The following is a 23,281-nucleotide window of genomic DNA, read 5'->3' as shown; positions in this document are numbered from 1 at the left end:
ATTCAATTTAATACAAAAATTACAAATGTTGCCCCACTCCTCATTTTTTGACAGTATTAAGGCTATTCAAAATAAATCCAACGATTTTGAGAATAATCCTGTAATATTACAAGAAAACAGTTGTGATTTAAAGAGAAGAAAGTCGTACCTGAGAAGAAATTCATAAACAAAAATACAGTTATAACGTCATGTGAAAAAAGTAATATTAAAGAATCAAGGGGAAAGAGAAAAAACATTTCTGGAAATAACCAGTTATTGAAACTGATGTTAGGACTTTATTCTCGAAATATTATGACTTTTTTTTCATAATATTACATCTTGTTCTCATAATGTTACAACTTCATTTCTCGTAACATGACTTTTATTGTAATATCGCGACTTAATTCTCGTAATATTTTGATGTTATTCTCGTAGCACCGTGACTTTATAGACTCTGTACGTCAGGGTTCGGCTCCTGGCATAGGCGACATAGGCGGTTGCCTAGGGCGCAAAATGCCGAGAGGGCGCCACAAGAGGCTGATTTATCATGACATGATACATACTTTAACCAATGCAGTAACGTCACACCATCGTCCTCTAACCCCGGGGACACAACGGAGGCAGAAGCACTGCAAAGCGCCTCGAAAAGCTGTGCGCCTCCTTTCCGCGCCCATGTTAATCAATCGGAGTGTTCGCACCGGCAGCGAAGCACCGGGAAGCACCGGGAAGCACCGGGAATCTGAGGGGGGGTGAGGAGCCACAGGCAGCAGGTTCATTCACTCTGCAGTCACTTTCACTTGTGGGTGAGACACTGGCTGGGATCCTGCTGCTGTGGCTCGGTGTGTTTCTGAATAATCGCTTGAATTAGCAGACACCTCTTACGAGAAACAAGTCTCACAAGTAACTGAATACTAGTTTTCAATAAAAACAGCTCTAAAAATAGTCCAGGAACTGAAAGCTATTTTGTCTGAGACACACCTTGGATTCGTTCCATGCAGAACCTGAACGCAGCTAAGGGTGGGGGAATGAAATGATCCTGTAAAGTGACACACTGAGTTCCATGGAGGAGCACAAGTGACAAGGAAATGGTAATAAATCATTTCATTAATTAATAAAAAATGGAATCTCGCCTAGGGCTCCAACATTGCCAGGGCCGGCCCTGCTGTACGTAGCTACTTGATGGAGCAGTCAGGAGGGCGGGGCTGTCAGGCTGCAGGTGGCCGCGCGTCGTGTCGTCACGTTTCAAGCCCCTCCCTCTCCTGACGTTTGGGAACCGGCGGGTGACGTCACGGTGGTCGCTCCGCGCAATAAGGCGGCCGGACGGACAGAGACAGAGACACAGAGAGCTGAGGCCGCAGCGTGAGACAGGTAAGCAGAGAACGTCACTGTCTGACGTCTCTTGTACTTCAGAGACTTTTATCATCTCACCACCTGAGCGTCCATCATGACGTCAGGTAGCTCGGTCCAATCAGGGGACTGCTCCAGCTAGCTACTTAGCTCACGGTCAATGCCGGCGTGTCCATTCAATTGAACTTTATTGAACTTTTGTTTCAGAGTCATACAAAGGTCCAGAGATTGTCTTTGAGAGGAAACAGCACCGCAGCGTGTCAACATTTTGTCTAGTCCGGAGGATCTAGATTAATGATCCGACACCATTGATTAATAACTAAATACATGATCTTAAGTTTGTCCAACATGGCCCCTCTGTATATCAACAGTGGTGAAAAGCTGTTTATTAGCACTTCTGTCATTAAATGTGTCGCACACACAGTTCTGGGCAACTATAGTGTTGGTATGCGTGAAATGCAGTGTAACAAGTTATTGTGAAATGACTCACTAGCGAACGTTACTGTGTAAATGCAACGCTACCAACTCTGGTTATACGGGTTCGTTGTCATTCGTAGATAAGTGATGACGGATCTTGCAGGTGAAGGCTGAAGGCACAGGTGTGAATGGCAGCTTGCAGTACAGTGTCAATAGGCCTGTCATGGTTACTATTTTTTGTTGGCTTCTTAGTGGCGTTTAGTGATAAGATTATCATTTTAAGACCTTTTTGTGCACCACAGTCTCGGTGTCCAGAGTTAACTAGGTTTCAGTCTCCCCCACAAGCAAAACAGGAAACACTCCGGTTTCCCGCTGATCTTCTTAACCCAGGAAAGTAAACAAAGATAAGCATCAGTGTCGCAGTTCAATACAACAGTGTATTCATACAATATGTACAGGCCACTCGCGGTACTGTCGATGGTCAAGTTGGTCAGTCAGTCGGGCGTAGCTCCAGGGAAACTCTGCAGGGAGTAAACAATCCACTGCATGATTTCCTCCTGAGCCCGACTTTACAGATGAGGCATTTGCTCCCGAGCGCCGACAACACATGGACTTAACAATGCACTTTTGCGAAGGTAATACAGACGATCCTTTCCCACTCTCCAACCTTTAGACTCATTGCTCTGCAGCCTATTAGTCACTTTCGTATATAGTGGTTCAGAATACACAGGGATGTGGTCTGGGGTTGTGATACGATTATTGACTGATTGTGGGTGTGACTGTGGAAAACATGAATGAATGTACTCTGTAATAGGTGAACCGTGACGTGATCCAACACTGGTCATTACATTAAACAAACAGGCAATATCAAGGTCAACAAAAATTACAATGGTCATGTCCAAATATCGTACGACAAGTTGATAATGTAATTAACGTGAGAGGCCTAAGTGTCAAATATCTGATGCTGCTTTCAGACATGCACTAAACTCCAGATAATCTCCTGACAATCTCCGGAGGGGCTGTATTTGAAAACACAAATATCTGCATGAAAGGCTCTTGACTTTCTCCAAACGTTGCCAGCCCACTTGTAAAAACTCATAAAGTCAGAATGAGCCCATGTGCAAACACAGCATAGTTCCCCCCTCCTTCCTCCCTTCTACCAAGCCACTTTATCAACTACTTTACAAAAAAGATAGATGACATACGCTCCTCATTTTCAAATCCACCTTCTGTAACTACATTTCCATCAACTTCATCTTCATCCCCTTCTCTTTCCTCTTTCACCCCCCTGTCTCCCAATCAAGTTCTTACCTTGGTAACCTCCGCCCGCCCGACCACCTGCCCCCTTGACCCCATCCCATCTCACATTCTCCAGTCTTTTGCTCCTGACCTGTCATAATGGCAATAATCACAGTTTCATGCTCGGGATAGCTGGCTTTCAAGCTAACGTGCCATGCTAGCTATCAATACGATTCTAGAGGGAAGTACACAGGAAATATCCAGATGAACAATAACACTCCATGTTAGCCAATTACCTCGGCTTTCTCTCTTGCATTAACAGGTTTTGATTGGCTCGCATATGCAATTCAGTATTTAATTAAAAATGATTTGATTGGCAGCTGCCTCTGTTGTCACATGAAAAGTCGAGCTCTGTTCTACTTCTACCGTAGAAGCAACGTGATTCAACAGAGCCACATTGCAGTTCAGCAAAACATGACGTCACCTTATTCAAAATGAATGAGCAGTGTTTCGGTTGAAGCCTCCAGTTTGAGTCCTGCGCCACATTTCATTTGAAGAGAGAAGAGGTGCCTTAGCATGTGGACACAAACCCCTGCAGAAATGATCAGGAGACCCCAGTCTTTGTGAAAACCCCTGGTGAACTGTTCCTTAGACCCCGTTTAACTTGCGCAGCCTCCACTGTCTTCAAAATCTATATTTTAATTGGAGCAAAGACTTTTCAGAGTTTACAAAACCATTAAATATTCTTTGTTCACTTTATTTAAAAATCATAGTCTTTGGAGCAAATTCAAATGGTCGTTTTTACAGTGTATGAATGTTAGATTTATGAAGTAGAACGTTTCATAAATATTGTACTTGTCGCTCCAACGTATTACTAAATATTATTTCCCACTGAGAAAGTACCACAAAACGAGAGAGAGAGAGAGAGAGAGAGAGAGAGAGAGAGAGAGAGAGAGAGAGAGAGAGAGAGAGAGAGAGAGAGAGAGAGAGAGAGAGAGAGAGAGAGAGAGAGAGAGAGAGAGAGAGAGAGAGAGAGAGAGAGAGAGAGAGAGAGAGAGAGAGAGAGAGAGAGAGAGAGAGAGACTCAAAGAGCAGATGTAACACCTAGTGAACAGTTATTTAAAGTGTGTGGGTTTTTTTTTTGGCATCACTTTCTGTATTCATCTTTGCCCAACCCTATAGGGTTTAACCAAACAGTTATCATCAGCTCTATGTTGTAAGTCTGTGTGCCTCTGTCTGCTTTCTCAGAACTGGTTTCACATCTTTTCAGACCAGTTCAGTTGTCCTCTGCTCTGTTCCTCTCTGGTTTTGTTCCTGTTGGTTCTCCAGTTTTTACCGTGTTAAGATTTTCTTTTTGCCTGCCTGCCAGCTTATCCACCAACTGACTGTAAGCCTACTTATTTTGATTTCATATTTTTTTTATTTTTCTAATGTCTGCATTTGAGTTATATAGGCAGATATGATGAACTCTGGTCAGTTTTAAGTGAAGGAATAATTTGCAAGTTGTTGTGTTAATTATTTTTGCTGAGGGGGAATTTGTAACCTCCTGTATTTATATGTGTGTTTTTCTTTGTGACACTTTGTGACTCCCAGCTTACTGGCTGACTGACTTGGCTGTGGTCGATTTTTTCAAACTGTCAGTTGTGGGTTTACTGCATGAGTTCTTCACACTGAGCAACAGTTATGTTGGGCGGTTCTTTTTTCACTAAGTTCGTATTTTAGTTTGTTTTACTGACTTAATGTCTGACATCACCTGTGCAACTTAATTAACACATGACAACTAATGAGCCCCCCCTGCTCAGAACCAGACCGACAACCTCAGTGACCAGCTGGTTAACATTGTAGTCAACTGTAAATTAACTATGTATATGGAACACAGTAAATTAAAATATGTGTATTTTTTATTACAGACTTTTTGTCCATTCTTTAACTGTGTCAGACATTTTTACATTAATTTCAAGAATTAAATAATGTGTTGATAAGAAATCTGTTTTTTCTCAGCAGAGATTTAAAGATGGGAAAAGTCCGCACCAAAACATTGTTGCTGGGGGTTTCTCTTGGTCTGTTGGTCCTCTATCTCAGTAAAGAATTTACTGCCAAAAGAGTCATTTACATCCCCAAAAATGTGAGAGAGGGGAGCAGTGAAATAAGAAGATCCACAACGAACAACTCCTACGTATACTCCTTCCCAAAATGCCAACAAAACGCATCTGCTGGAAATGTCGAAGGCTTCGGCTCTCTTCCTGGTAATATACAAGACTTTCTCTACCATAAACACTGTCGACATTTTCCCATGATACTGGACGTTCCTGACAAATGCGGAGGAGCTGATGAATCTGCAGACGTCTTCCTTCTCCTGGTCATTAAAAGCAGCCCTGATAACTTTGAACGCAGAGAGGTACTGCGCAAAACCTGGGCTAAAGAGAGGCTGCACAACGGTGTGCAGATCCGGAGGATCTTCATCTCAGGAGAGACGGGTTCTGGTTTTGAAAAAGAGAGACAGAATAGACTTCTTGAGCTGGAACAAAATGAGTACAATGACATTCTTCAATGGGACTTTAGAGACACGTTCTACAACCTCACCTTAAAGCAGGTACTCTTCCTAGAGTGGATGGAAAGAAACTGTCTGAAAGCTCGCTTCTTGCTAAATGGTGATGATGACGTTTTTGCCAACACAGACAACATGGTTGAGTATCTCCAAGGCCTCAGGGACAATGATGGAAGCAAGCACCTCTTTACCGGATCATTGTTCCAGAACACGAGCCCCGTTAGATCACCAGGGAAGTACTATGTCCCAGTACAAGTGCAAGAGTCAGACTCTTATCCCCCTTATTGTAGTGGTGGAGGCTTCCTCCTGTCTGGCTATTCAGCTATGGTCATATACAACATGTCCAAGTCCATCCCTTTTATTCCTATTGATGATGTTTACATGGGGATGTGTATGGCCAAAGCTGGATTAGGTCCAGTTCACCATATGGGTGTAAGGACAGGAGGAATGTACATTCCCTCGCGTAAACTAGATGAATTTGATCCCTGCTATTATAAAGAGATTTTACTGGTGCACAGATTCCTTCCAGCAGGCATCTATCTTATGTGGCAAAGAATAAATGACCCCAATCTAAAATGTGAATTGGCAAAGAAATCATTTTAGTAGCATTAAGCTCACTGGTGGTGTCAATACCCTGTGATCAATTGACGCAGGTCTATGACACAGTCTCTAATATCACTGGTAGAGGTTTAACCTAAACCAGACAACAAAAAACAGATCCATACCCTGACAGTGACACAGAGTACTTATTTTTGCAACATAAAGTTATATTTGCATGATACATGAGAATTATTGTCCAAAATATAGTGTAACGCTGAAACAACGTTGCCTTTGCGATTCATAATTTAACCCTTTGCATCTGGCACCTGCTCTCCAGAAGAAACTGTATTGTAACTCCAAACAGAAAATATTTGTTATGCCCTCTATTGGCCAATTTAAAGATTATTTTACAAACTTGACCTCAATGTGGCAGCCTGTCAAGTTTTGTGATTTATTGAAGAAACTCATTGATATATGGCACATGTATGACACATGTGCCTTTTTAATAATGTTATTGTTTTATTTGTTCTGTAGACGCAGTATAATCACAACTATGAAGAGGGAAAGTGGTTTCTGACACAGAATTTGTTGAAGATCACAGATTGTAACATTTTATCAGTGGATGATTGCGTCTGGGTGTGTGTGTTTTGTGTGTTTCGTTGGTTAGTGTGGCTGTGGGTTTATGTTTTGACTGGAGCTTGGTGTTGGTCCACAATTCTGACTTGTTGGTTGCAAATTGTTCAAAAAAAACATTAACAACCAGAAGTTGGCAGTACTGTATAAGGTATAATGTTGCGGCCAAAGTCTTACAAAATATTGTCAAATAATTTCTCAGATTTTATATTTAGCTTTAGCTCATATATGTACAGTTTCCTTTATTTTTTTAGCATATCCTGTGTATTTATGTTTGAACAATATGTTCAGAAGACAAGTTGTTTTTCAGGACTGACAGCATTTTTGCACTGTCATTGACAAGACAACAATCAGGTTACAGTAATAAGGAGGGGCAGTGCATCTTCAGTCAGGACTCATATGTACAGAATAATTAGGGTATGGTTTTACATTATCAGGGTTGAAAACAAGTCTTTTTTGTTCTTTAAACAGTCTATTCTATAGAAATGTCAAAATCGATTTTATTTTTAAACATCTAAAAAAAGGATATATTTTGTGCTTACAGATGACCTACTATGTTTCTCCTTATTTCATGTAATACATAAAATATATCGATATCAAAGAAGGCAATTGTTATTCTTGGGAGATGTTAACACAACCCTTCCACAGATGTAAAAAGCACCTTCTACACCTACATTTATACTCGTACCACTGTGCCTCGACCAAATTATGTCGAAACAAATGTTAAATATTGTTGTAAATACAGGTTAAAATAACTTCTTACAAGAGTAAAATAACTCAGGGTTCAGGAATAAAGCTGCCATGCGTGGCTACTATTATACAGGGTGTTGATTGTTGGTTTTTTGTGTCATAGTCAAAAGTTTGCCAATATGTCATTGTATTCAGACAGTGATGGTAGCGGTGTGTTTATGTACTGTGAATATTTATGTTTGTTTGTTTTTTCAACAGGGAACAGGGAAATTGTGAATCCTTGCAAAATGTGTGTTTAATTAAAGAGAATAATGCACATGAATCTATACATGCGTTCTGTGGTGTAACATAAACTTAGTTAGAGGAACTAATGTCCATCAGCTATCAATGAAACAGCACGAGCAGCTCTCCTACTGGCAAGGGGTGTAACTGCAGGGCAACAAGTTCATTTTGAAAGAGGAACATTTTAGAGGAGCATCAAAGCAGCAAGTTGTTGTTCAGGTGGACTGTCTGTTTAAATGTAAAATGTATTAATACTGGTGTATAATGTTGTTAGCCATTCAATTTAATACAAAAATTACAAATGTTGCCCCACTCCTCATTTTTTGACAGTATTAAGGCTATTCAAAATAAATCCAACGATTTTGAGAATAATCCTGTAATATTACAAGAAAACAGGTGTGATTTAAAGAGAAGAAAGTCGTACCTGAGAAGAAATTCATAAACAAAAATACAGTTATAACGTCATGTGAAAAAAGTAATATTAAAGAATCAAGGGGAAAGAGAAAAAACATTTCTGGAAATAACCAGTTATTGAAACTGATGTTAGGACTTTATTCTCGAAATATTATGACTTTCTTTTCATAATATTACATCTTGTTCTCATAATGTTACAACTTCTCGTAACATGATGACTTTTATTGTAATATCGCGACTTAATTCTCGTAATATTTTGATGTTATTCTCGTAGCACCGTGACTTTATAGACTCTGTACGTCAGGGTTCGGCTCCTGGCATAGGCGACATAGGCGGTTGCCTAGGGCGCAAAATGCCGAGAGGGCGCCACAAGAGGCTGATTTATCATGACATGATACATACTTTAACCAATGCAGTAACGTCACACCATCGTCCTCTAACCCCGGGGACACAACGGAGGCAGAAGCACCGCAAAGCGCCTCGAAAAGCTGTGCGCCTCCTTTCCGCGCCCATGTTAATCAATCGGAGTGTTCGCACCGGCAGCGAAGCACCGGGAAGCACCGGGAATCTGAGGGGGGGTGAGGAGCCACAGGCAGCAGGTTCATTCACTCTGCAGTCACTTTCACTTGTGGGTGAGACACTGGCTGGGATCCTGCTGCTGTGGCTCGGTGTGTTTCTGAATAATCGCTTGAATTAGCAGACACCTCTTACGAGAAACAAGTCTCACAAGTAACTGAATACTAGTTTTCAATAAAAACAGCTCTAAAAATAGTCCAGGAACTGAAAGCTATTTTGTCTGAGACACACCTTGGATTCGTTCCATGCAGAACCTGAACGCAGCTAAGGGTGGGGGAATGAAATGATCCTGTAAAGTGACACACTGAGTTCCACGGAGGAGCACAAGTGACAAGGAAATGGTAATAAATCATTTCATTAATTAATAAAAAATGAAATCTCGCCTAGGGCTCCAACATTGCCAGGGCCGGCCCTGCTGTACGTAGCTACTTGATGGAGCAGTCAGGAGGGCGGGGCTGTCAGGCTGCAGGTGGCCGCGCGTCGTGTCGTCACGTTTCAAGCCCCTCCCTCTCCTGATGTTTGGGAACCGGCGGGTGACGTCGCTCCGCGCAATAAGGCGGCCGGACGGACAGAGACAGAGACACAGAGAGCTGAGGCCGCAGCGTGAGACAGGTAAGCAGAGAACGTCACTGTCTGACGTCTCTTGTACTTCAGAGACTTTTATCATCTCACCACCTGAGCGTCCATCATGACGTCAGGTAGCTCGGTCCAATCAGGGGACTGCTCCAGCTAGCTACTTAGCTCACGGTCAATGGCGGCGCGTCCATTCAATTGAACTTTTGTTTCAGAGTCATACAAAGGTCCAGAGATTGTCTTTGAGAGGAAACAGCACCGCAGCGTGTCAACATTTTGTCTAGTCCGGAGGATCTAGATTAATGATCCGACACCATTGATTAATAACTAAATACATGATCTTAAGTTTGTCCAACATGGCCCCTCTGTATATCAACAGTGGTGAAAAGCTGTTTATTAGCACTTCTGTCATTAAATGTGTCGCACACACAGTTCTGGGCAACTATAGTGTTGGTATGCGTGAAATGCAGTGTAACGAGTTATTGTGAAATGACTCACTAGCGAACGTTCCTGTGTAAATGCAACGCTACCAACTCTGGTTATATGGGTTCGTTGTCATTCGTAGATAAGTGATGACGGATCTTGCAGGTGAAGGCTGAAGGCACAGGTGTGAATGGCAGCTTGCAGTACAGTATCAATAGGCCTGTCATGGTTACTATTTTTTGTTGGCTTCTTATTGGCGTTTAGTGATAAGATTATCATTTTAAGACCTTTTTGTGCACCACAGTCTCGGTGTCCAGAGTTAACTAGGTTTCAGTCTCCCCCACAAGCAAAACAGGAAACACTCCGGTTTCCCGCTGATCTTCTTAACCCAGGAAAGTAAACAAAGATAAGCATCAGTGTCGCAGTTCAATACAACAGTGTATTCATACAATATGTACAGGCCACTCGCGGTACTGTCGATGGTCAAGTTGGTCAGTCAGTCGGGCGTAGCTCCAGGGAAACTCTGCAGGGAGTAAACAATCCACTGCATGATTTCCTCCTGAGCCCGACTTTACAGATGAGGCATTTGCTCCCGAGCGCCGACAACACATGGACTTAACAATGCACTTTTGCGAAGGTAATACAGACGATCCTTTCCCACTCTCCAACCTTTAGACTCATTGCTCTGCAGCCTATTAGTCACTTTCGTATATAGTGGTTCAGAATACACAGGGATGTGGTCTGGGGTTGTGATAAGATTATTGACTGATTGTGGGTGTGACTGTGGAAAACATGAATTAATGTACTCTGTAATAGGTGAACCGTGACTTGATCCAACAATGGTCATTGCATTAAACAAATAGGCAATATCAAGGTCAACAAAAATTACAATGGTCATGTCCAAATATCGTACGACAAGTTGATAATGTAATTAACGTGAGAGGCCTAAGTGTCAAATATCTGATGCTGCTTTCAGACATGCACTGAACTCCAGATAATCTCCTGACAATCTCCGGAGGGGCTGTATTTGAAAACACAAATATCTGCATGAAAGGCTCTTGACTTTCTCCAAACGTTGCCAGCCCACTTGTAAAAACTCATAAAGTCAGAATGAGCCCATGTGCAAACACAGCATAGTTCCCCCCTCCTTCCTCCCTTCTACCAAGCCACTTTATCAACTACTTTACAAAAAAGATAGATGACATACGCTCCTCATTTTCAAATCCACCTTCTGTAACTACATTTCCATCAACTTCTCTTTCCTCTTTCACCCCCCTGTCTCCCAATCAAGTTCTTACCTTGGTAACCTCCGCCCGCCCGACCACCTGCCCCCTTGACCCCATCCCATCTCACATTCTCCAGTCTTTTGCTCCTGACCTGTCATAATGGCAATAATCACAGTTTCATGCTCGGGATAGCTGGCTTTCAGGCTAACGTGCCATGCTAGCTATCAATGCGATTCTAGAGGGAAGTACACAGGAAATATCCAGATGAACAATAACACTCCATGTTAGCCAATTACCTCGGCTTTCTCTCTTGCATTAACAGGTTTTGATTGGCTCGCATATGCAATTCAGTATTTAATAAAAAATGATTTGATTGGCAGCTGCCTCTGTTGTCACATGAAAAGTCGAGCTCTGTTCTACTTCTACCGTAGAAGCAACGTGATTCAACAGAGCCACATTGCAGTTCAGCAAAACATGACGTCACCTTATTCAAAATGAATGAGCAGTGTTTCGGTTGAAGCCTCCAGTTTGAGTCCTGCGCCACATTTCATTTGAAGAGAGAAGAGGTGCCTTAGCATGTGGACACAAACCCCTGCAGAAATGATCAGGAGACCCCAGTCTTTGTGAAAACCCCTGGTGAACTGTTCCTTAGACCCCGTTTAACTTGCGCAGCCTCCACTGTCTTCAAAATCTATATTTTAATTGGAGCAAAGACTTTGCAGAGTTTACAAAACCATTAAATATTCTTTGTTCACTTTATTTAAAAATCATAGTCTTTGGAGCAAATTCAAATGGTCGTTTTTACAGTGTATGAATGTTAGATTTATGAAGTAGAACGTTTCATAAATATTGTACTTGTCGCTCCAACGTATTACTAAATATTATTTCCCACTGAGAGAGAGAGAGAGAGAGAGAGAGAGAGACTCAAAGAGCAGATGTAACACCTTTTTCCTGTTTTGCTCTGAAGTTATTTAAATTGTGTGGGTTTTTTGCATCACTTTCTGTATTCATCTTTGCCCAACCCTATAGGGTTTAACCAAACAGTTATCATCAGCTCTATGTTGTAAGTCTGTGTGCCTCTGTCTGCTTTCTCCGAACTGGTTTCACATCTTTTCAGACCAGTTCAGTTGTCCTCTGCTCTGTTCCTCTTTGGTTTTGTTCCTGTTGGTTCTCCAGTTTTTACCGTGTTAAGATTTTCTTTTTGCCTGCCTGCCAGCTTATCCACCAACTGACTGTAAGCCTACTTATTTTGATTTCATATTTTTTTTATTTTTCTAATGTCTGCATTTGAGTTATATAGGCAGATATGATGAACTCTGGTCAGTTTTAAGTGAAGGAATAATTTGCAAGTTGTTGTGTTAATTATTTTTGCTGAGGGGGAATTTGTAACCTCCTGTATTTATATGTGTGTTTTTCTTTGTGACACTTTGTGACTCCCAGCTTACTGGCTGACTGACTTGGCTGTGGTCGATTTTTTCAAACTGTCAGGTGTGGGTTTACTGCATGAGTTCTTCACACTGAGCAACAGTTATGTTGGGCGGTTCTTTTTTCACTAAGTTCGTATTTTAGTTTGTTTTACTGACTTAATGTCTGACATCACCTGTGCAACTTAATTAACACATGACAACTAATGAGCCCCCCCTGCTCAGAACCAGACCAACAACCTCAGTGACCAGCTGGTTAACATTGTAGTCAACTGTAAATTAACTATGTATATGGAACACAGTAAATTAAAATATGTGTATTTTTTATTACAGACTTTTTGTCCATTCTTTAACTGTGTCAGACATTTTTACATTAATTTCAAGAATGAAATAATGTGTTGATAAGAAATCTGTTTTTTCTCAGCAGAGATTTAAAGATGGGAAAAGTCCGCACCAAAACATTGTTGCTGGGGGTTTCTCTTGGTCTGTTGGTCCTCTATCTCAGTAAAGAATTTACTGCCAAAAGAGTCATTTGCATCCCCAAAAATGTGAGAGAGGGGAGCAGTGAAATAAGAAGATCCACAACGAACAACTCCTACGTATACTCCTTCCCAAAATGCCAACAAAACGCATCTGCTGGAAATGTCGAAGGCTTCGGCTCTCTTCCTGGTAATATACAAGACTTTCTCTACCATAAACACTGTCGACATTTTCCCATGATACTGGACGTTCCTGACAAATGCGGAGGAGCTGATGAATCTGCAGACGTCTTCCTTCTCCTGGTCATTAAAAGCATCCCTGATAACTTTGAACGCAGAGAGGTACTGCGCAAAACCTGGGCTAAAGAGAGGCTGCACAACGGTGTGCAGATCCGGAGGATCTTCATCTCAGGAGTGACGGGTTCTGGTTTTGAAAAAGAGAGACAGAATAGACTTCTTGAGCTGGAACAAAATGAGTACAATGACATTCTTCAATGGGACTTTAGAGACACATTCTACAACCTCACCTTAAAGCAGGTACTCTTCCTAGAGTGGATGGAAAGAAACTGTCCGAAAGCTCGCTTCTTGCTAAATGGTGATGATGACGTTTTTGCCAACACAGACAACATGGTTGAGTATCTCCAAGGCCTCAGGGACAATGATGGAAGCAAGCACCTCTTTACCGGATATTTGTTCCAGAACACGAGGCCCGTTAGATCACCAGGGAAGTACTATGTCCCAGTACAAGTGCAAGAGTCAGACTCTTATCCCCCTTATTGTGGTGGTGGAGGCTTCCTCCTGTCTGGCTATTCAGCTATGGTCATATACAACATGTCCAAGTCCATCCCTTTTATTCCTATTGATGATGTTTACATGGGGATGTGTTTGGCCAAAGCTGGATTAGGTCCAGTTCACCATATGGGTGTAAGGACAATAGGAATGTACATTCCCTCGCATAAACTAGATGAATTTGATCCCTGCTATTATAAAGAGATTTTACTGGTGCACAGATTCCTTCCAGCAGGCATCTATCTTATGTGGCAAAGAATAAATGACCCCAATCTAAAATGTGAATTGGCAAAGAAATCATTTTTGTAGCATTAAGCTCACTGGTGGTGTCAATACCCTGTGATCAATTGACGCAGGTCTATGACACAGTCTCTAATATCACTGGTAGAGGTTTAACCTAAACCAGACAACAAAAAACAGATCCATACCCTGACAGTGACACAGAGTCCTTATTTTTGCAACATAAAGTTATATTTGCATGATACATGAGAATTATTGTCCAAAATATAGTGTAACGCTGAAACAACGTTGCCTTTGCGATTCATAATTTAACCCTTTGCATCTGGCACCTGCTCTCCAGAAGAAACTGTATTGTAACTCCAAACAGAAAATATTTGTTATGCCCTCTATTGGCCAATTTAAAGATTATTTTACAAACTTGACCTCAATGTGGCAGCCTGTCAAGTTTTGTGATTTATTGAAGAAACTCATTGATATATGGCACATGTATGACACATGTGCCTTTTTAATAATGTTATTGTTTTATTTGTTCTGTAGACGCAGTATAATCACAACTATGAAGAGGGAAAGTGGTTTCTGACACAGAATTTGTTGAAGATCACAGATTGTAACATGTTATCAGTGGATGATTGCGTCTGGGTGTGTGTGTTTTGTGTGTTTCGTTGGTTAGTGTGGCTGTGGGTTTATGTTTTGACTGGAGCTTGGTGTTGGTCCACAATTCTGACTTGTTGGTTGCAAATTGTTCAAAAAAAACATTAACAACCAGAAGTTGGCAGTACTGTATAAGGTATAATGTTGCGGCCAAAGTCTTACAAAATATTGTCAAATAATTTCTCAGATTTTATATTTAGCTTTAGCTCATATATGTACAGTTTCCTTTATTTTTTTAGCATATCCTGTGTATTTATGTTTGAACAATATGTTCAGAAGACAAGTTGTTTTTCAGGACTGACAGCATTTTTGCACTGTCATTGACAAGACAACAATCAGGTTACAGTAATAAGGAGGGGCAGTGCATCTTCAGTCAGGACTCATATGTACAGAATAATTAGGGTATGGTTTTACATTATCAGGGTTGAAAACAAGTCTTTTTTGTTCTTTAAACAGTCTATTCTATAGAAATGTCGAAATCGATTTTATTTTTAAACATCTAAAAAAAGGATATATTTTGTGCTTACAGATGACCTACTATGTTTCTCCTTATTTCATGTAATACATAAAATATATCGATATCAAAGAAGGCAATTGTTATTCTTGGGAGATGTTAACACAACCCTTCCACAGATGTAAAAAGCACCTTCTACACCTACATTTATACTCGTACCACTGTGCCTCGACCAAATTATGTCGAAACAAATGTTAAATATTGTTGTAAATACAGGTTAAAATAACTTCTTACAAGAGTAAAATAACTCAGGGTTCAGGAATAAAGCTGCCATGCGTGGCTACTATTATACAGGGTGTTGATTGTAGGTTTTTTGTGTCATAGTCAAAAGTTTGGCAATATGTCATTGTATTCAGAGAGTGATGGTAGCGGTGTGTTTATGTACTGTGAATATTTGTTTGTTTGTTTTTTCAAAAGGGAACAGGGAAATTGTGAATCCTTGCAAAATGTGTGTTTAATTAAAGAGAATAATGCACATGAATCTATACATGCGTTCTGTGGTGTAACATAAACTTAGTTAGAGGAACTAATTTCCATCAGCTATCAATGAAACAGCACGAGCAGCTCTCCTACTGGCAAGGGGTGTAACTGCAGGGCAACAAGTTCATTTTGAAAGAGGAACATTTTAGAGGAGCATCAAAGCAGCAAGTTGTTGTTCAGGTGGACTGTCTGTTTAAATGTAAAATGTATTAATACTGGTGTATAATGTTGTTAGCCATTCAATTTACAAATGTTGCCCCACTCCTCATTTTTTGACAGTATTAAGGCTATTCAAAATAAATCCAACGATTTTGAGAATAATCCTGTAATATTACAAGAAAACAGTTGTGATTTAAAGAGAAGAAAGTCGTACCTGAGAAGAAATTCATAAACAAAAATACAGTTATAACGTCAAGTGAAAAAAGTAATGTTAAAAAATCAAGGGGAAAGAGAAAAAACATTTCTGGAAATAACCAGTTATTGAAACTGATGTTAGGACTTTATTCTCGAAATATTATGACTTTTTTTTCATAATATAAGCCTCCAGTTTGAGTCCTGCGCCACATTTCATTTGAAGAGAGAAGAGGTGCCTTAGCATGTGAACACAAACCCCTGCAGAAATGATCAGGAGACCCCAGTCTTTGTGAAAACCCCTGGTGAACTGTTCCTTAGACCCCGTTTAACTTGCGCAGCCTCCACTGTCTTCAAAATCTATATTTTAATTGGAGCAAAGACTTTGCAGAGTTTACAAAACCATTAAATATTCTTTGTTCACTTTATTTAAAAATCATAGTCTTTGGAGCAAATTCAAATGGTCGTTTTTACAGTGTATGAATGTTAGATTTATGAAGTAGAACGTTTCATAAATATTGTACTTGTCGCTCCAACGTATTACTAAATATTATTTCCCACTGAGAAAGTACCACAAAACGGTTGAGAGAGAGAGAGAGAGAGAGAGAGAGAGACTCAAAGAGCAGATGTAACACCTAGTGAACATGACTTGGGTGTTTTTCCTGTTTTGCTCTGAAGTTATTTAAAGTGTGTGGGTTTTTTTTTTTGGCATCACTTTCTGTATTCATCTTTGCCCAACCCTATAGGGTTTAACCAAACAGTTATCATCAGCTCTATGTTGTAAGTCTGTGTGCCTCTGTCTGCTTTCTCAGAACTGGTTTCACATCTTTTCAGACCAGTTCAGTTGTCCTCTGCTCTGTTCCTCTCTGGTTTTGTTCCTGTTGGTTCTCCAGTTTTTACCGTGTTAAGATTTTCTTTTTGCCTGCCTGCCAGCTTATCCACCAACTGACTGTAAGCCTACTTATTTTGATTTCATATTTTTTTTATTTTTCTAATGTCTGCATTTGAGTTATATAGGCAGATATGATGAACTCTGGTCAGTTTTAAGTGAAGGAATAATTTGCAAGTTGTTGTGTTAATTATTTTTGCTGAGGGGGAATTTGTAACCTCCTGTATTTATATGTGTGTTTTTCTTTGTGACACTTTGTGACTCCCAGCTTACTGGCTGACTGACTTGGCTGTGGTCGATTTTTTCAAACTGTCAGGTGTGGGTTTACTGCATGAGTTCTTCACACTGAGCAACAGTTATGTTGGGCGGTTCTTTTTTCACTAAGTTCGTATTTTAGTTTGTTTTACTGACTTAATGTCTGACATCACCTGTGCAACTTAATTAACACATGACAACTAATGAGCCCCCCCTGCTCAGAACCAGACCGACAACCTCAGTGACCAGCTGGTTAACATTGTAGTCAACTGTAAATTAACTATGTATATGGAACACAGTAAATTAAAATATGTGTATTTTTTATTACAGACTTTTTGTCCATTCTTTAACTGTGTCAGACATTTTTACATTAATTTCAAGAATGAAATAATGTGTTGATAAGAAATCTGTTTTTTCTCAGCAGAGATTTAAAGATGGGAAAAGTCCGCACCAAAACATTGTTGCTGGGGGTTTCTCTTGGTCTGTTGGTCCTCTATCTCAGTAAAGAATTTACTGCCAAAAGAGTCATTTGCATCCCCAAAAATGTGAGAGAGGGGAGCAGTGAAATAAGAAGATCCACAACGAACAACTCCTACGTATACTCCTTCCCAAAATGCCAACAAAACGCATCTGCTGGAAATGTCGAAGGCTTCGGCTCTCTTCCTGGTAATATACAAGACTTTCTCTACCATAAACACTGTCGACATTTTCCCATGATACTGGACGTTCCTGACAAATGCGGAGGAGCTGATGAATCTGCAGACGTCTTCCTTCTCCTGGTCATTAAAAGCATCCCTGATAACTTTGAACGCAGAGAGGTACTGCGCAAAACCTGGGCTAAAGAGAGGCTGCACAACGGTGTGCAGATCCGGAGGATCTTCATCTCAGGAGTGACGGGTTCTGGTTTTGAAAAAGAGAGACAGAATAGACTTCTTGAGCTGGAACAAAATGAGTACAATGACATTCTTCAATGGGACTTTAGAGACACATTCTACAACCTCACCTTAAAGCAGGTACTCTTCCTAGAGTGGATGGAAAGAAACTGTCCGAAAGCTCGCTTCTTGCTAAATGGTGATGATGACGTTTTTGCCAACACAGACAACATGGTTGAGTATCTCCAAGGCCTCAGGGACAATGATGGAAGCAAGCACCTCTTTACCGGATATTTGTTCCAGAACACGAGGCCCATTAGATCACCAGGGAGCAAGTACTATGTCCCAGTACAAGTGCAAGAGTCAGACTCTTATCCCCCTTATTGTGGTGGTGGAGGCTTCCTCCTGTCTGGCTATTCAGCTATGGTCATATACAACATGTCCAAGTCCATCCCTTTTATTCCTATTGATGATGTTTACATGGGGATGTGTTTTGCCAAAGCTGGATTAGGTCCAGTTCACCATATGGGTGTAAGGACAATAGGAATGTACATTCCCTCGCATAAACTAGATGAATTTGATCCCTGCTATTATAAAGAGATTTTACTGGTGCACAGATTCCTTCCAGCAGGCATCTATCTTATGTGGCAAAGAATAAATGACCCCAATCTAAAATGTGAATTGGCAAAGAAATCATTTTAGTAGCATTAAGCTCACTGGTGGTGTCAATACCCTGTGATCAATTGACGCAGGTCTATGACACAGTCTCTAATATCACTGGTAGAGGTTTAACCTAAACCAGACAACAAAAAACAGATCCATACCCTGACAGTGACACAGAGTCCTTATTTTTGCAACATAAAGTTATATTTGCATGATACATGAGAATTATTGTCCAAAATATAGTGTAACGCTGAAACAACGTTGCCTTTGCGATTCATAATTTAACCCTTTGCATCTGGCACCTGCTCTCCAGAAGAAACTGTATTGTAACTCCAAACAGAAAATATTTGTTATGCCCTCTATTGGCCAATTTAAAGATTATTTTACAAACTTGACCTCAATGTGGCAGCCTGTCAAGTTTTGTGATTTATTGAAGAAACTCATTGATATATGGCACATGTATGACACATGTGCCTTTTTAATAATGTTATTGTTTTATTTGTTCTGTAGACGCAGTATAATCACAACTATGAAGAGGGAAAGTGGTTTCTGACACAGAATTTGTTGAAGATCACAGATTGTAACATGTTATCAGTGGATGATTGCGTCTGGGTGTGTGTGTTTTGTGTGTTTCGTTGGTTAGTGTGGCTGTGGGTTTATGTTTTGACTGGAGCTTGGTGTTGGTCCACAATTCTGACTTGTTGGTTGCAAATTGTTCAAAAAAAACATTAACAACCAGAAGTTGGCAGTACTGTATAAGGTATAATGTTGCGGCCAAAGTCTTACAAAATATTGTCAAATAATTTCTCAGATTTTATATTTAGCTTTAGCTCATATATGTACAGTTTCCTTTATTTTTTTAGCATATCCTGTGTATTTATGTTTGAACAATATGTTCAGAAGACAAGTTGTTTTTCAGGACTGACAGCATTTTTGCACTGTCATTGACAAGACAACAATCAGGTTACAGTAATAAGGAGGGGCAGTGCATCTTCAGTCAGGACTCATATGTACAGAATAATTAGGGTATGGTTTTACATTATCAGGGTTGAAAACAAGTCTTTTTTGTTCTTTAAACAGTCTATTCTATAGAAATGTCGAAATCGATTTTATTTTTAAACATCTAAAAAAAGGATATATTTTGTGCTTACAGATGACCTACTATGTTTCTCCTTATTTCATGTAATACATAAAATATATCGATATCAAAGAAGGCAATTGTTATTCTTGGGAGATGTTAACACAACCCTTCCACAGATGTAAAAAGCACCTTCTACACCTACATTTATACTCGTACCACTGTGCCTCGACCAAATTATGTCGAAACAAATGTTAAATATTGTTGTAAATACAGGTTAAAATAACTTCTTACAAGAGTAAAATAACTCAGGGTTCAGGAATAAAGCTGCCATGCGTGGCTACTATTATACAGGGTGTTGATTGTAGGTTTTTTGTGTCATAGTCAAAAGTTTGGCAATATGTCATTGTATTCAGAGAGTGATGGTAGCGGTGTGTTTATGTACTGTGAATATTTGTTTGTTTGTTTTTTCAAAAGGGAACAGGGAAATTGTGAATCCTTGCAAAATGTGTGTTTAATTAAAGAGAATAATGCACATGAATCTATACATGCGTTCTGTGGTGTAACATAAACTTAGTTAGAGGAACTAATTTCCATCAGCTATCAATGAAACAGCACGAGCAGCTCTCCTACTGGCAAGGGGTGTAACTGCAGGGCAACAAGTTCATTTTGAAAGAGGAACATTTTAGAGGAGCATCAAAGCAGCAAGTTGTTGTTCAGGTGGACTGTCTGTTTAAATGTAAAATGTATTAATACTGGTGTATAATGTTGTTAGCCATTCAATTTACAAATGTTGCCCCACTCCTCATTTTTTGACAGTATTAAGGCTATTCAAAATAAATCCAACGATTTTGAGAATAATCCTGTAATATTACAAGAAAACAGTTGTGATTTAAAGAGAAGAAAGTCGTACCTGAGAAGAAATTCATAAACAAAAATACAGTTATAACGTCAAGTGAAAAAAGTAATATTAAAAAATCAAGGGGAAAGAGAAAAAACATTTCTGGAAATAACCAGTTATTGAAACTGATGTTAGGACTTTATTCTCGAAATATTATGACTTTTTTTTCATAATATAACATCTTGTTCTCATAATGTTACAACTTCATTTCTCGTAACTTGATGACTTTTATTGTAATATCGCGACTTAATTCTCGTAATATTTTGATGTTATTCTTACCTTGGATTCGTTCCATGCAGAACCTGAACGCAGCTAAGGGTGGGGGAAGGAAATGATCCTGTAAAGTGACACACTGAGTGCCATGGAGGAGCACAAGTGACAAGGAAATGGTAATAAATCATTTCATTAATTAATAAAAAATGAAATCTCGCCTAGGGCTCCAACATTGCCAGGGCCGGCCCTGCTGTACGTAGCTACTTGATGGAGCAGTCAGGAGGGCGGGGCTGTCAGGCTGCAGGTGGCCGCGCGTCGTGTCGTCACGTTTCAAGCCCCTCCCTCTCCTGACGTTTGGGAACCGGCGGGTGACGTCACGGTGGTCGCTCCGCGCAATAAGGCGGCCGGACGGACAGAGACAGAGACACAGAGAGCTGAGGCCGCAGCGTGAGACAGGTAAGCAGAGAACGTCACTGTCTGACGTCTCTTGTACTTCAGAGACTTTTATCATCTCACCACCTGAGCGTCCATCATGACGTCAGGTAGCTCGGTCCAATCAGGGGACTGCTCCAGCTAGCTACTTAGCTCACGGTCAATGCCGGCGCGTCCATTCAATTGAACTTTATTGAACTTTTGTTTCAGAGTCATACAAAGGTCCAGAGATTGTCTTTGAGAGGAAACAGCACCGCAGCGTGTCTAAACCCCGAAATCATTTTGTCTAGTCCGGAGTATCTAGATTAATGATCCGACACCATTGATTAATAACTAAATACATGATCTTAAGTTTGTCCAACATGGCCCCTCTGTATATCAACAGTGGTGAAAAGCTGTTTATTAGCACTTCTGTCATTAAATGTGTCGCACACACAGTTCTGGGCAACTATAGTGTTGGTATGCGTGAAATGCAGTGTAACGAGTTATTGTGAAATGACTCACTAGCGAACGTTACTGTGTAAATGCAACGCTACCAACTCTGGTTATACGGGTTCGTTGTCATTCGTAGATAAGTGATGACGGATCTTGCGGGTGAAGGCTGAAGGCAAAGGCGTGAATGGCAGCTTGCAGTACAGTGTCAATAGGCCTGTCATGGTTACTATTTTTTGTTGGCTTCTTATTGGCGTTTAGTGATAAGATTATCATTTTAAGACCTTTTTGTGCACCACAGTCTCCGTGTCCAGAGTTAACTAGGTTTCAGTCTCCCCCACAAGCAAAACAGGAAGCACTCCGGTTTCCCGCTGATCTTCTTAACCCAGGAAAGTAAACAAAGATAAGCATCAGTGTCGCAGTTCAATACAACAGTGTATTCATACAATATGTACAGGCCACTCGCGGTACTGTCGATGGTCAAGTTGGTCAGTCAGTCGGGCGTAGCTCCAGGGAAACTCTGCAGGGAGTAAACAATCCACTGCATGATTTCCTCCTGAGCCCGACTTTACAGATGAGGCATTTGCGCCAGAGGGCCGACAACACATGTGGTTCAGAATACGCAGGGATGTGGTCTGGGGTTGTGATAAGATTATTGACTGATTGTGGGTGTGACTGTGGAAAACATGAATGAATGTACTCTGTAATAGGTGAACCGTGACGTGATCCAACACTGGTCATTACATTAAACAAACAGGCAATATCAAGGTCAACAAAAATTACAATGGTCATGTCCAAATATCGTATGACAAGTTGATAATGTAATTAACGTGAGAGGCCTAAGTGTCAAATATCTGATGCTGCTTTCAGACATGCACTGAACTCCAGATAATCTCCTGACAATCTCCGGAGGGGCTGTATTTGAAAACACAAATATCTGCATGAAAGGCTCTTGACTTTCTCCAAACGTTGCCAGCCCACTTGTAAAAACTCATAAAGTCAGAATGAGCCCATGTGCAAACATAGCATCGTTCCCCCCTCCTTCCTCCCTTCTACCAAGCCACTTTATCAACTACTTTACAAAAAAGATAGATGACATACGCTCCTCATTTTCAAATCCACCTTCTGTAACTACATTTCCATCAACTTCATCTTCATCCCCTTCTCTTTCCTCTTTCACCCCCCTGTCTCCCAATCAAGTTCTTACCTTGGTAACCTCCGCCCGCCCGACCACCTGCCCCCTTGACCCCATCCCATCTCACATTCTCCAGTCTTTTGCTCCTGACCTTCTTCCTTTTCTCACCCATCTTATCAACACTTCCCTGTCAACTGGCTGTTTCCCTAACTCTCTGAAGGAGGCAAGAGTAAACCCTCTGCTGAAGAAACCCACCCTCAACCCGTCTGAAGTAAACAACTACAGACCTGTCTCTCTTCTTCCCTTTCTTTCCAAAACTCTCAAGCGAGCTATCTTTAATCAACTCTCCTCCTATCTCCACCATAACAACCTTCTTGACCCTCACCAGTCTGGTTTCAAGGCAAGCCACTCAACTGAGAATGCCCTCCTTGCTGTCTCTGAGCAACTTCACACTGCTAGAGCAGCCTCTCTCTCCTCTATCCTTATCTTTCTAGACCAGTGGTCGCCAACCCGTCAATCGCGATCTACCGGTCAATGTCGCAGTCTTCACTGTCGATCCCCGAACTCTCTGGACTCACTGGGTGTCGTCGCGCTGC

The 23,281-nt window shown here is 40.7% G+C and overlaps 2 protein-coding genes across 10 annotated transcripts; both read left to right on the top strand.

Annotated features, from left to right (window-relative positions):
* The first annotated feature begins 1,205 nt into the window (after positions 1-1,205).
* LOC117760260 (N-acetyllactosaminide beta-1,3-N-acetylglucosaminyltransferase 3-like) lies at positions 1,206-14,103 on the top strand. 7 transcript variants are annotated; one of them, XM_034583146.1, is made up of 3 exons: positions 1,206-1,347; positions 4,987-5,575; positions 12,739-13,227. In XM_034583146.1, exons 2-3 carry the CDS (start codon positions 4,997-4,999, stop codon positions 12,817-12,819), a joined length of 660 nt encoding a protein of 219 aa, XP_034439037.1. In that variant the 5' UTR covers positions 1,206-1,347; positions 4,987-4,996; the 3' UTR covers positions 12,820-13,227. The 7 variants fall into 7 exon arrangements, with proteins under 7 accessions (XP_034439037.1, XP_034439036.1, XP_034439035.1 ...); XM_034583145.1 differs by lacking the exon at positions 1,206-1,347 and adding an exon at positions 4,181-4,368 and having other exon boundaries at positions 4,994-5,575; XM_034583144.1 differs by lacking the exon at positions 1,206-1,347 and adding an exon at positions 4,181-4,369.
* A 2,480-nt stretch (positions 14,104-16,583) lies between these two features.
* LOC117760259 (N-acetyllactosaminide beta-1,3-N-acetylglucosaminyltransferase 3-like) lies at positions 16,584-18,751 on the top strand. Of its 3 annotated transcripts, none has more exons than XM_034583139.1 (2): positions 16,584-16,765; positions 17,391-18,751. In XM_034583139.1, the coding sequence occupies exon 2, from the start codon at positions 17,394-17,396 to the stop codon at positions 18,531-18,533; it is 1,140 nt and encodes a 379-aa protein (XP_034439030.1). In that variant the 5' UTR covers positions 16,584-16,765; positions 17,391-17,393; the 3' UTR covers positions 18,534-18,751. The 3 variants fall into 3 exon arrangements, with proteins under 3 accessions (XP_034439030.1, XP_034439028.1, XP_034439029.1); XM_034583137.1 differs by having other exon boundaries at positions 16,584-16,766; positions 17,384-18,751; XM_034583138.1 differs by lacking the exon at positions 16,584-16,765 and adding an exon at positions 17,204-17,221 and having other exon boundaries at positions 17,316-18,751.
* The last annotated feature ends 4,530 nt before the right edge of the window (positions 18,752-23,281 follow it).

This window comes from Hippoglossus hippoglossus, chromosome 4 (genome assembly GCF_009819705.1).
Source record: "Hippoglossus hippoglossus isolate fHipHip1 chromosome 4, fHipHip1.pri, whole genome shotgun sequence".
Lineage (NCBI taxonomy): Eukaryota > Metazoa > Chordata > Actinopteri > Pleuronectiformes > Pleuronectidae > Hippoglossus > Hippoglossus hippoglossus.
This window is presented reverse-complemented; position numbering and strand designations above follow the sequence as displayed.

Bases quoted from the DNA above. Each gene is read 5' to 3' on its own strand.
- LOC117760260 (XM_034583142.1), top strand. From the start codon at position 12,749: ATGGGAAAAGTCCGCACCAAAACATTGTTGCTGGGGGTTTCTCTTGGT.
- LOC117760259 (XM_034583139.1), top strand. From the start codon at position 17,394: ATGGGAAAAGTCCGCACCAAAACATTGTTGCTGGGGGTTTCTCTTGGT.